We start from the raw sequence: 11,936 nt of genomic DNA, 5'->3' as shown, positions 1-11,936 counted from the left end.
AGAACATTTACAGTAGGCCGAGAGGATTTTTCTTCTGAATCCAGTTCTTGAGATATAAAAATAGATTATTTGAAAGTAGGTGAAAGTCAATTGGATTCTCGATTTTATCTGACTTACCTACAAATTCTGGAGATTATAATTGTTTTTTCGTTTTTATGAAGCAATATGATATTTATTCTTTTTTCACGTTACGGATACGTTACTAAAAATAATAGGAATATTTTGTTATAGCGCGTCGTCTAAAAAACAAACCTCTTGCTTACTTTTTCATTCTATAAGAAAACATACCTGAATATAAATATAAATATAGTTTTCAATAATGTTTTAATAATAATATTTATTTCAAACTTTACTTTGCTGTACATTGTTTTTGTGGGTATTGCTTAAATTAATTTGCCGTAATCTTGTGTAAGCAGCACTGCCCCCTAAAACAACAAAATTACTAATCCACCAAAGGAAAGTTTTCTTTTCGTTAAACCAATAAGTAGCAATAACGGTCTGGGCACATGCCTTTGCAGTTCCACTTATATTATGAGTTAAGGGGGAAGTTACTTGAATCTGTAAAGTAGTAACATAGCCAATAGCAAATCCAAATATACCTCCCATTATTAAAGCAAACCAAAAAAAATTATATCCAAACTTATCATAGTTTAAGATTGTTTGGTGTTCTCCATAAAATAACATGAGTGGTATAAATATGATAATACTATACACATTGTTATAATAAGACAATAACCAAATATCTTGATTTACAAAAGGAAGAACTTGCTTTGTTTTAATTGAATATAAAGACACACTAACAGATCCGAGAATTCCATAAATGACCCCTAAACTAGACAAAGATCCAGCAACATTTTCTTGATCAACGCCAAGCCAAAATCCAAATATTATTAAAAAGCAACATGCAATGCATTTTGGAGGTGTTTTTTGGCCTGTTGAAAAATAAATTTTTTATGCCTATAATCTTTAAACCATAAACACTGTCATTTCTTACCAAGAATAAGGAAGGTGAATAACACATTGAAAACTGTTGTTAATGATCTTCCCACAAAGTAAAATGCTACTCCTACATATTTCAAGCACAAATTATTTGTAGCAATCATACTCACAAACAAAAGTGATAATGGTAGTATCTGTAATTCAAAAATAAGATAATTTTTGTTATTTAAGTATTAAGATATTGATAAAACTACCTTTTTCAAAGTTTCTGTTTTCCATGGGTCTCCTTTAGGAAATTGGATAAACCTTGGAAAAGCTTTAGACAATGTACTAAGAGTTAAACAAATAATTACACTCACGATACATTGAAACCATGTAATAAATAATGGAGCTTCCAAACTTATATCACGACTGGATAAAAGAGTTTTATTTATAAATACTGTAAGGATGGAAGTAATCCTTAAGAAAAGTATTAAAAGCAATTATTTATTATAATGTCGAACAAGATTTATTTGAGTAATATTATCAACTTACCAATAAATAGCAATAACAAATGTAATATATAAATATTTATAAAATAGCTTTTGATCCTGCTTTACCTATGCAGCAATAACAAACAATATATTAGCTGTTAATAAAACATTTGCCTTTATTATAATGACAACTACATCATTTTTTTAAATAATCACCTGTTCAGATAATAATTTTTCTCTTAAATCCATGGTAAAAAAGTTTAATTTTTCCAATTATTAAGAAATAATTGATTCTTCTCAAGAAATTCTATATATCATTCATGATGTAAAATATCTATTCCAAAATTATTGAATATATTACCTTTGTTTATGATTATGGATCAAGATTACACTTTTCAATAAAATTTGTTAAGATTGCACACAAACATTGCACATTTGCATATTCATTTATAAGTTCTGTAATGTGCTTAGTGTAAAATGGAGGTTTAATTTATAAAAGTTAAAATTAAAAACGAAATTTATTGTTAAAAGCTTAATTAAAAGGCGCTACTTGGAATTTAAAATCTGATATATATACATATAATATGTATGTATAGTTTGCCACGCTTTGGAGTATGATTAGTATGAACGCAAAAAACGCTTATCTCCAACTAAGAGATATCAATTTTTTACACAAGGCCTTTGCGAGACTACTCTTTTTCATTTTCATTCAATAAGGTCTCGTGCAAAAAATTTTGATATCTATAGTTACGGAGATAAACGTTTTCTTGTGTCCATGCTTCGGGGCACTTCGGGCGTTGAAGCAACTTTAAGTGACGAACCTTGTAGGCTTGTATAGATGGCAACATGGTAACGAAATCAGACTTTGCTTTGCTCAGCTATGCTTTCGAGTTTCGATGCTTTCTTTGACACGTGGTATTTGGTGATCGGGTAAGTTCGGTTTCTATCGTAGAGGCCGTGCTGGCCGTAGAGCTCGTTCGTTCGTATAGATGTAATAAAAGAAGATATGGAAAAGTAGTAGATGAACAATGTGAGTGTGACATCACGGAACGAAAGACTGAAAATTGGGCATAAGCACTAAGCAGCAGTAGCACTAGCAATAAGTAATAAGTTTTCTGCGACGTATTAAACTAGTATTTTGTAGTAAAATTTCGTTGTTCGTATCGTTCCTATCCTCATCTCTTGATATTGGTAATTGGTGTGGAAACTACGTAAAAGCAGTTGTGTAAAAAGCTGAAGAACAAAAACTTTCATGATTAATGCAATAGAACAGGTAAGAGAACGGAATTTGCTTTATTCTCTTTCTTTAATAGAGCATCATAATTGTTCTTTACTTCAAAATCTATATTAAATCCTATGAACTGCCTTAATTATTTCATTCTCCAAATTGTAACTTTACAAAAGAAAGAAGAGTTTCAGTGATCATTATATTATTTGAAACAAATAAGAGAATATTTTATCAAAGCTAATTCGTTCTATTCTTTTTTTTTTTTTTTTTTTTTTTGAGAGAAAATATATCGTTTATAATTATACAATAATTATTAGTTATGTTAATATTCATTTTGGGTATTAAAATTTATAAATGATATTGATAGATGGAAAAAGTGTTTTCAATGATCGTAGTTTGGACAGTGTTACGGATCTAGATAATCGTTTGCTTTCTTTTTCATTGACAAAATTATCATTCTATATAATTCTGTACATTTTTTTAACATCTTTTCTCCGACATCGACGCGATCTTTGATCCGTGCTTGAGTGGTGTAGCGTGAGTGAACGTTATAAAATGTAGCAGCTGATGGTTATTTTTCTCATTAATGTTTTAAGATAGTCACCGATATAGTTAACGAGACGCTGCTAACGCTCAAATTTATCAATCTTATATAAGTAATTTGACCTTTGTAATGCTTGCAAATTGCCTCTGAAATCATTTAGTAGTTTAAATTATTCTATTAAAAGTTTGTATTGATTTTACTTTTTGAAGCCTGATGTTTGTTTCTATCAACATTTTGAATAAATTTCTTATCAAACCATGGGTTTTAGCTCTGATAGTTAATAAGTTGAAAGATGTCGCAACACGAGGATGCTATTGTTCTGGATAAAGAAAACGAGATTGGACCAGCTGAAGATTTAGGATTAAGGCATCGAATTCCATGGAGTGATCGTGTTCTCTTGAACAGTGAAATACCAGGTTTTCATGAAGTTAAAGAACTACTTGAAGATGATGATGCTAGCTGTTTGGCAGAGGAGGAAGATGGAGTTGGATGTCCTTTACCTTCAACACCTGAGGATGACCATCTTTTGGACTGTGAGGTAGTAAATATTTTTCATTTGAATATATAGTAAATATGCTTTAATAATACACTATTTGTTTGGTACAGATGACTGAAGTGCTTAAAGCTGGTGTTTTAAGTGATGAAATAGACCTTGGTGCCTTGGCTCATAATGCTGCTGAGCAGGCTGAGGAATTTGTTCGTAAGGTAAGAATATTTGTGGTAAGAATACATTTGTTTCAAGAATCAAAGGTTTGTTTTGAAATAATTATATTAAATTTTTTGAAGGTATGGGAAGCATCCTGGAAACAATGCCACTTCAGGAACTTACCTCGCTGGCTGCAAGATAATGATTTTTTACATGCTGGGCATAGACCACCTTTGCCATCATTTTATGCTTGTTTTAAAAGTATTTTTCGTATTCATACAGAAACAGGAAATATTTGGACACATTTACTGGGTATGAATTTATGTTGCATCTTTCATGATATTAAACCAATTTATACAAAGTATGAAATTGTTAAAGCATAATTATTTTTTTATCTAGGTTGCGTAGCTTTTATTGGTATTGCTATTTTCTTTTTGACACAACCACCAATAGAAATTCAGTTAGAGGAAAAACTTGTATTTGGAACCTTTTTTGCTGGTGCTATAATATGCTTGGGATTGTCTTTTGCCTTTCATACAGTGCACTGCCACAGTGAATGTGTTGGAAAATTGTTTTCCAAATTAGACTACTGTGGAATAGCAATGCTAATAATGGGTAGTTTTGTGCCATGGCTGTATTATGGTTTTTACTGTGACTATCAACCAAAATTAATTTACCTATCTGTTGTTGTGGTACTTGGTATAACTAGCATTGTTGTTTCACTGTGGGAGAGATTTGGAGAACCAAATTATAGGCCACTTAGAGCGGGCGTTTTTATGGGATTTGGTCTTAGTGGGGTAAGTGTAAAAATGAAATCTTTATATAAATAAATATATGTTAATATAATTATAATTTTATAATTTGTATGCAGGTAATACCAGCAGTTCACTATGCCATAGCAGAAGGTCTATTTAACAAAGTCAGTCAAACATCACTTGGATGGTTAATATTAATGGGCTGCTTATACATATTGGGTGCAATTTTTTATGCTTTGAGGGTACCTGAAAGATTTTTCCCTGGGAAATTTGACATTTGGGTAGGCAAATAATTATTCTTTTATTTACATGGTTTAAGAAGCAAATCTTAAAAATATTCTTTATTTTAGTTTCAAAGTCACCAAATCTTCCATGTGCTAGTAATTGCTGCTGCTTTTGTTCATTATCATGGAATAACGGAAATGGCGATACATAGAATGACAATAGGTGATTGCGCAAACCCATCACAAATTATGACGTTTTAAATATATAGGCGTACATAGTTATGTGTGTCGTTGGACTTCAATATCTGATTGTCTAACTTTAAAGACTTACACAACTCTTAAATCTTTTGCTCGTCGATCGAAAAATTGAAAATAAGATTTAATGAAAATTTTTTATAAATCTCTTGCTAAACAAATTTCTATTAGCTATAAAAGCAAAATATAAATATTGATTTTGTTGCTAATTTTTTTAAAATTGCAGTGTACGCGATGTTTTTTAGATTCACCTACTGTAAGAACAATATTACTACTTGTACCGACGTTGCTTAATGCAACTTTTGTTACGGAACTTGAGGTACCATCGTTTATGCAAGAGTAATAAATTTGATTGTTCTAATAAAGTTTTTGGGATCTAAATTATTTGAAATAAGTACTAATACGGGCGTATATCAGTAAAAATCTTGAAGTGAATAGACAGGGAGTGAAACTGATAGTTAACAGATTTTGATATGAATGATATGAATTCTTAATTTTATATGCTTGCGTGCATTTCTAAACAAAAATGAGTTAATAATTTTAAATAATAATTATAAAGCATTGCATAATATCACTGAGTGTACACTACCTTAACTGAAAGTTTTGTAAACGAGACATAGGTATTTGTAAACCCTTGTCTATAATCTTCTTGTAAGTAGGGATCTGAACTAACAATTATGTATTTATTCAAGTTCTTTATTTTTTGATATGATTGCAAAATTAATATTTTTTTGCGAAATCTATTACCTGGTTTAGTTAATTTTTTTAGGGTAAATGAAATTAGATTTTTGCAATCTTATGTAAATGGTCACATAATGTATATGTGTAATGTGTATATATATATATTATAAAAAAATTAAGGAACAAAGCTTGTGTGACCAAGATTTAGGAACCAATTATAAATAATAATAATGATTTAGTACTGTAAGTAATATACAAAATGTAATATATTTTCATTGTCATTGTTAAATCGACACAAAATATTTATTGGTATAAATATGCGCAATGCATTGGCTGTCTTTCAGTTTTTGTAATTTTTAGGCCGTTGTTTTAATATCATTTCGTCGTACTTCTGTCAAATCTTATGAAAGCTTTTTTAAGGGCGTCTCGGCTTCCTATGTGGGATAATTTTTATAATATAAATGCTTTTATTCACGGCTAGTAATTATTTAATAATTTTTGTTGTTAAATTGCTTTCCAGAAAAGAATTAGCTCTGTTTGATTTAGTATTCAGTAACAGCTGAAAGTTACATATTATTTCCCATTAATACATACGAACTTAGTACTTAGAAAGAATGTTGTTAATCTTTTTACACAAATCTAAATATTATTAATAATAAAGAAAAAGTATGCATTCTGCAAATGAAATCATTGCATTTTAATAAACTATAAGATCTGATTTTTCATTTCTAATAATTTTGATCAGAAGAATTTATGCTCCTAGCAGAGGAAGTTTAGTAAATATTGATCGATACCAAAAACCATGTCGGTATACCTTACTACAATCAAAACGTCTAATAATATTATAATTGAAGCTGGTAACCGAATATATGCATTTTCTTTAAAAAGGATTACCTTAACCACTCACGCATACGCATAAATCTATTCAGAGCTAATAAAAATTACTTAAATAATTTTCATGATTTTCGTCATGTTTATTTATATTTGTGTATGTATTCTTTGAATATATTTGATTGAAAACTAAAAATATTACACCTGATAAAAATTTAATGAAAATATTTAAATAAAATTAATATAAGAAAGTATTTAGGAAAAAATCATGAATATTTTAAGGATTCCTGATAGATTGTTGCTATAGATAAAGAATAGGTTATTTATGAAATTGTTAACATTTTTTGCTAAAATTTTTGGAATGCAGAAGCTACATTTAGAGAGGCTTATTGGTAGTTTCATCTTGAGTATGAAAGGTCGCTACGCCATAACTGTAGCAGCTTGGTAAAAATCGATTTTGATGAGGTCTGCTTCTGCTAATTAAATCTTGTACATCCTTGTAACAGTATTATTTTAGTACGAAATATTGACCGATCAAAATAATTTTTAATTATCTAACGATCGGCAGAGCAAATTTCAGCAATATAAATTTTTCAAGTAAAAATTTTGCTGTAGTTTTATAATGTATTATAATTATTTCAAGGGTGCAAACATAACCCTTTCGGAGACCATAAAAAATAGATTAATCGATAACTGTACAAATATCCGGGCAAGCTTAATATTTTGTTCTGGTCATCGAAACTCATTACATAATTTATAAAAATATTTTTTTTAATTTTCTCAAGTCTTATAAAATTTTTAAATAAGGCAGACTTATACAAAAAAAAGCATAATTCTGTACAACTTTTATTATCCATTTACCCATATTGGTGAATTAATAAAAATTATCCAATTGTTACAGAATTCAATAATGAAATTATAAAAATAATAAAAAAAAGAATTTGTCCTTAATGCTAATAACGTGTATATTATGGAAAAATATTTCTAGCTTAAATTAAAAATATGTAACAGCTAGGATTTGAAATAACTTTAAGGTTGAAAACAGCTATTGTGGTCCCTATAGATTTTTTGACAAAATTGATGTGATGTTTTTTCAACTACCTTGGTAAAAAAATAATAATAATAAAAAAAGATAGAAACTGAAAGTGTTGATCAAAGATGAATTAGGAGAAAATGTGGCAAAATATTACTGCCATCGTGGCAAAAACCGCCAAATTGTCAAGGTTTGTATGTCTCCGTGTTTTGGTCAGATATCATAAAGCGCGAACAAGGTAAGCAAATAATAAAATTTATAATTCTTATTGTCAGAAAAAGCAGTAAAAAAAATTATGTAAAAGTGGAGGAAATTGGATTATATTGAATGGGCATAGGTGAGATAAACAGACATTATTGGATACGAAAAATCTAGTGCAATTTTTTGGCGGGAATTCGTTAATGCGTAGTAAGAGTGGGGGAATTATATCTCGGGGCTTTTGGCGAATCAGAGCAGAGTTTAGTGTGTCTGGTTGGAGTTGGTTGGAGTTGGAGTAGAAGAGTATGTATGTGTTGTGTTCAGCACTCAGCAGACTCAGATCAGCCTGCAGTCACACAGCCATAGGCATACAGCAGCAGAGCAGTCGCGTTTGAGACTTGAGAGTTCAGCTAACGAAGTTTGCTATCCCTGAGGAAACCTAACTTCCTATTTACGTAAACGACGCGTTTATTCAGTCATTCGTGAATTACTAGGAGTGCGTCAGTGCTACGCCAATATTTTACCTATTTACTACATTTATTGTGTATATTAAACGGCGTCTCAGTGAGCACGACGCGCGCACCGGCATCAGCCGCCTTTGTCTCAGACTCTACAAACTTCGAGGTGAGTCCGCGTCGGTTTTGCCAAACATATATTTTTCCCCGTCAATTTACTTCATTGACCATACAATCAAAAATTCCTCTATTTTCACAACGTAAAAGGCTTTTTTTCCTAGATTCTCGTTGCTCCGTTCTTACCTTACTTACAGAGATATTAATTGATCCGACGTGAAGGGGAGAATCGCTGCTGGACGCGATGCATAAACACCGATGCCATCGTTTCTATCGGCCATGGCGTCCCTATTTAGGCGTCACTTTACCTTTCCCAACTTCATCAACCAGCCCTGCCAAACTTCACCCCCTCCTCTCAATGTACTCACAGCACCAAAAAATCAATTGAATCTTTATCATTTTTCATTCGAAATGTCTAAAATATAATAAGAGGTTTTCTTCCATTTTTTCCCTCAGTTATTTTGACCCAGGTGTTAGCAAGTGACCCGCTTCAGAATTTTGAAAATGGCGGGCGCGGAATTTTCGGATTGATCGTTTCATTATATGAAACTGTTTTTCTCCCCTAATATTGAGGTATTTCACTTTGATTTTATCCGACACTTTTTTTAATAAAAGTGAAAGTCTAGAAATTCCAGCGGCTTTCCCGGCTCTTTTATTTTAGGGTTTAGAAAAGCTAGGTAAACACGTTTGTTGATTGTTTGATTGGATCTATCAAATGGTTCATTACATTGTTGTAACTAAAAAAAAGCCGAAGCCACGCAATTTGTTAAATTTATTCAGCATACAATTAATTTATTTTATCTTTGTTTATTTGATTTACCTAATATATTATTATATTACCGTTTATAACATTTTTTCCACTGAGTACTATATGAGTTACAATTGCTTTTTTTAAGCTCTTTAAAAAATTGATAAACCTTTGACCAAGTTGCTATTAAGAAGCGAATAGTTTCATAATTAAAAAATTTCTTTTACTGAATTTGTTGGAACAAATTGGGTTTGTTATGTGTGGATTTTCGTTTATGAAAACATCAATTTAAGTTAGGCGTTTTCCGTGCATATTACAAAAAATATGAAAATATAATTATGAAATTTTTATTTTTCAATTTATTTTTCTTATCTTTTATTCGCAGTGATAACATCAGCAAATAAATATGTCGGACGATAATTCGCCAGTTGTAGAAGAGCAAAAGAAAAAAAGGGGTAGGCCTTCAAAGGTAGATAAAAATGCAGTGAAAGAGCCAAAAAAGAGAGGAAGATCTACGGCGGAAAAAAATAATATCGCACGTCCAGCGAAATCTGATAATGAAGATGATGCACCTCCTGGACCAGTCAAAAAGGGTAGAGGTAGACCCAAAGGCTCCCACAAGAAGAAGGTATAAGAGAAAAAGTTTTCAGTTTTAAAACAGTGGAATTAATAATCTTTAGCCTTACTAAAAAATTGCCAAATTTTTTATATAGCCTGGTCCCCCGAAAGCAGCTGCAGTTCCTTCAGGTCGTGGACGTGGAAGACCAAAGAAGGTCGAAGAAAAGCCAGAAAGCACTGGGGAGGAAGAAGATGAACAAGAAGAAGAAGAAGAAGAGGAAGAAAATTAAACAAACACTAATTTTTTTTAATCATGTATGGCAAATCTTTAAAACTGATTATCAGACCTTCCAGTTTTGAGTTTGCTTTTTATATATAATAACATGTAAATTAATCAATGAACACACTGTGAAGTGGTATTTTGTTTTTAAGGGACTATGAGTTTTCCAAAAAGAAAATAAAAGAACCTGTGTTTAACAGAGATTAATTTAAAGAAAAATGCGCGAGTGGAAAACTACACACAAAACTTGCATTGCCTATATGTAAATTATTTTCTTTTATAACTGTCTTATGTGTTTTCATTAATATCTAATTAATTGTTTTTAACGTAAATGTGTAATCATTGAAACAAAGACTGTATAAAGATCTCCACTTTTGTCATTTGAAAATAAGAGAGTTCAATAGTTTTCATTTATAAAATGCGTTTCTTTTAATGTAATTTTGAACTTGATTTTAGTGCTATCTTTTTTACTCTTATATAAGCGTTTAATAAGAAGGACCTCGTGTCAATGTAAAACTAAGAAGTAGAAGACACCCATTTAATATTAAATACTTCTTGTATGAAATAATTAGAAAAATATTCAGTTTTCTTAATCATGTAAAAGAAAGCTGATGTTTAATCATTGTTTCGGGGCAAGTATTTGTGTGAATGTCAAATTTATATTAAAATAAATAAATCTCACAAACTTATATGAATTAATTTATTAGTGCACCTATGCTATTCTCCGTGATTACTTAGAATACAATATTCTTTGAATCTAAATTTATAAATTCTTCACTTCTGTTCAATTGGCTATCTCAGTAATATAGTTAATAAAATTACAATTTTTAAATCTTAGAAAATAATTAAATATTTCATAGAAGCTGATTGTATTTAATATGAGATAAAACGATATATGAATTTTATAATTTTAAAACAGGAAAAGCTACTCCAATTGAATTTATAACATGATTCCATAAAATGCTAAAAGTTATATATATATATATATGTACAATATTTATACGTGATATAAATTATATTCAAATATTTTATTGTGTGTTACTCTTGTTTATTAACTATCAGTATAAAGCTAATTTATGTATAAGCATAATTCCGTTTTAATAGCTGGATATTTTATAATACTGACTGTTGCAAAAGTGCATTTGTTACATATTACATTTTGTTCAATAGATATTAAGAGACAGTCTCTAAAATTATCAGCATCACAGAATCATAGTACATTACTATTTAAAAAAAAATGTAATTCTCTCTATTAGCCTCATAATAATACTTAAGAAGAACTTTTTACAAAATTCACAAGTTACAAATCTTGTATAGTAAGAAATATATAGAATACTTTCACGCATTATTAATCGTTTATTAAGTGATATCAAAGTTAACACTCAACAAGTTAAAGCGAAGTTCATTATACTTTGGTTTAATCCTTTATTAGTGATCACCAAAAAGTTCTGCATTTTCATCAGAACCCATAGACTGATACCCTTGCTAAAAATTAAATTTTTTTAAATATATTAAATTATATTACAATGTTGCCACTAGCATGCATACCCTTCTCTGATATGTACTATAAGTTTCATCCAGTAGCTCTGTTTCCCAATCATCATCTTCTTCTTCACCAGGGTCAAAATTATACATAGGCATCAACCTGTGTCTCAATCTTTCCAGTTTCCGCTTCCTTGATATTATAAGTACCTGTAAACAAAACCAGTATTAGCGTGGTTTAATAATAAATATAAATAATTCAAAGTAATTGACTTTGTAACAAAAAATGTAAGCTTAATTGAATTAAAACCCAAACATAAATAAACCTTTAAATATAAATTATAAGTTTTAATTTTTTTTATAAAGCATTTAAAATTGTTGTTTCTTAAACTGAATAAAAGTTTTAAAAATGAAATGATTTTTATTGTAAAGAAAAAATTTGTCACAAACCAAAATCTAATAGTAAAGATTGCAGTATTTTAAAAAGTT

General features: G+C 29.9%; 4 protein-coding genes across 9 annotated transcripts in view; 2 read left to right on the top strand and 2 right to left on the bottom strand.

Moving 5' to 3' along the window:
• Window positions 1-327: 327 nt before the first annotated feature.
• On the bottom strand, window positions 328-2,318 carry nac (GDP-fucose transporter nac). 4 transcript variants are annotated; one of them, XM_066725972.1, is made up of 6 exons: window positions 2,234-2,318; window positions 1,629-1,868; window positions 1,474-1,538; window positions 1,194-1,398; window positions 995-1,133; window positions 328-932 (listed from the first exon to the last, which is right to left on the bottom strand). In XM_066725972.1, the coding sequence occupies exons 2-6, from the start codon at window positions 1,659-1,661 to the stop codon at window positions 343-345; spliced, it is 1,032 nt and encodes a 343-aa protein (XP_066582069.1). In that variant the 5' UTR covers window positions 1,662-1,868; window positions 2,234-2,318; the 3' UTR covers window positions 328-342. The 4 variants fall into 4 exon arrangements, with proteins under 4 accessions (XP_066582069.1, XP_066582071.1, XP_066582068.1 ...); XM_066725974.1 differs by having other exon boundaries at window positions 1,629-1,746; window positions 2,234-2,285; XM_066725971.1 differs by lacking the exon at window positions 2,234-2,318 and adding an exon at window positions 1,990-2,224.
• Window positions 2,319-2,432: 114 nt separating this feature from the next.
• Window positions 2,433-6,772, top strand: AdipoR (adiponectin receptor). The gene is made up of 7 exons (XM_066725970.1): window positions 2,433-2,685; window positions 3,453-3,722; window positions 3,791-3,889; window positions 3,971-4,142; window positions 4,230-4,627; window positions 4,702-4,866; window positions 4,936-6,772. Exons 2-7 carry the CDS (start codon window positions 3,477-3,479, stop codon window positions 5,068-5,070), a joined length of 1,215 nt encoding a protein of 404 aa, XP_066582067.1. The 5' UTR covers window positions 2,433-2,685; window positions 3,453-3,476; the 3' UTR covers window positions 5,071-6,772.
• Window positions 6,773-8,138: 1,366 nt separating this feature from the next.
• D1 (D1 chromosomal protein) lies at window positions 8,139-10,627 on the top strand. Its single transcript, XM_066725214.1, has 3 exons — window positions 8,139-8,431; window positions 9,513-9,755; window positions 9,841-10,627. Exons 2-3 carry the CDS (start codon window positions 9,534-9,536, stop codon window positions 9,973-9,975), a joined length of 357 nt encoding a protein of 118 aa, XP_066581311.1. The 5' UTR covers window positions 8,139-8,431; window positions 9,513-9,533; the 3' UTR covers window positions 9,976-10,627.
• A 24-nt stretch (window positions 10,628-10,651) lies between these two features.
• LOC136772317 (small integral membrane protein 29) overlaps window positions 10,652-11,936 on the bottom strand; it is a 2,518-nt gene continuing 1,233 nt past the window's right edge. For 2 of the 3 annotated variants that reach the window (XM_066725211.1, XM_066725212.1), the window contains exons 2-3: window positions 11,514-11,657; window positions 10,652-11,450 (exon numbers count right to left, since the gene is read on the bottom strand). In XM_066725211.1, coding sequence (XP_066581308.1) covers window positions 11,394-11,450; window positions 11,514-11,657 — 201 coding nt within the window. In that variant the 3' untranslated portion in view covers window positions 10,652-11,393. The remainder of the gene's footprint in view (window positions 11,451-11,513; window positions 11,658-11,936) is intronic. The other variant, XM_066725213.1, reaches the window with a different exon arrangement.

The sequence above is a fragment of the Prorops nasuta genome, unplaced genomic scaffold (genome assembly GCF_024137725.1).
Source record: "Prorops nasuta isolate Cenicafe-Biocafe unplaced genomic scaffold, Cenicafe_Pnas_1.2 PNAS00004, whole genome shotgun sequence".
In the NCBI taxonomy this organism is placed as follows: Eukaryota; Metazoa; Arthropoda; class Insecta; order Hymenoptera; family Bethylidae; genus Prorops; species Prorops nasuta.
Note: the sequence above shows the minus strand (reverse complement) of the source record. Positions and strands in the feature narration are given on the sequence as shown.

Bases quoted from the DNA above. Each gene is read 5' to 3' on its own strand.
- D1 (XM_066725214.1), top strand. From the start codon at position 9,534: ATGTCGGACGATAATTCGCCAGTTGTAGAAGAGCAAAAGAAAAAAAGG. The intron at 9,756-9,840 runs GTATAAGAGAAA...TTTTTTATATAG, and splicing joins AAGGCTCCCACAAGAAGAAG to CCTGGTCCCCCGAAAGCAGC.
- nac (XM_066725972.1), bottom strand. From the start codon at position 1,661: ATGGATTTAAGAGAAAAATTATTATCTGAACAG. The intron at 1,539-1,628 runs GTGATTATTTAA...ATTGCTGCATAG, and splicing joins AAAAATTATTATCTGAACAG to GTAAAGCAGGATCAAAAGCT. The intron at 933-994 runs GTAAGAAATGAC...ATTTTTCAACAG, and splicing joins ATTCACCTTCCTTATTCTTG to GCCAAAAAACACCTCCAAAA.
- AdipoR (XM_066725970.1), top strand. From the start codon at position 3,477: ATGTCGCAACACGAGGATGCTATTGTTCTGGATAAAGAAAACGAGATT. The intron at 3,890-3,970 runs GTAAGAATATTT...AATTTTTTGAAG, and splicing joins CTGAGGAATTTGTTCGTAAG to GTATGGGAAGCATCCTGGAA. The intron at 4,143-4,229 runs GTATGAATTTAT...TTTTTTATCTAG, and splicing joins TATTTGGACACATTTACTGG to GTTGCGTAGCTTTTATTGGT.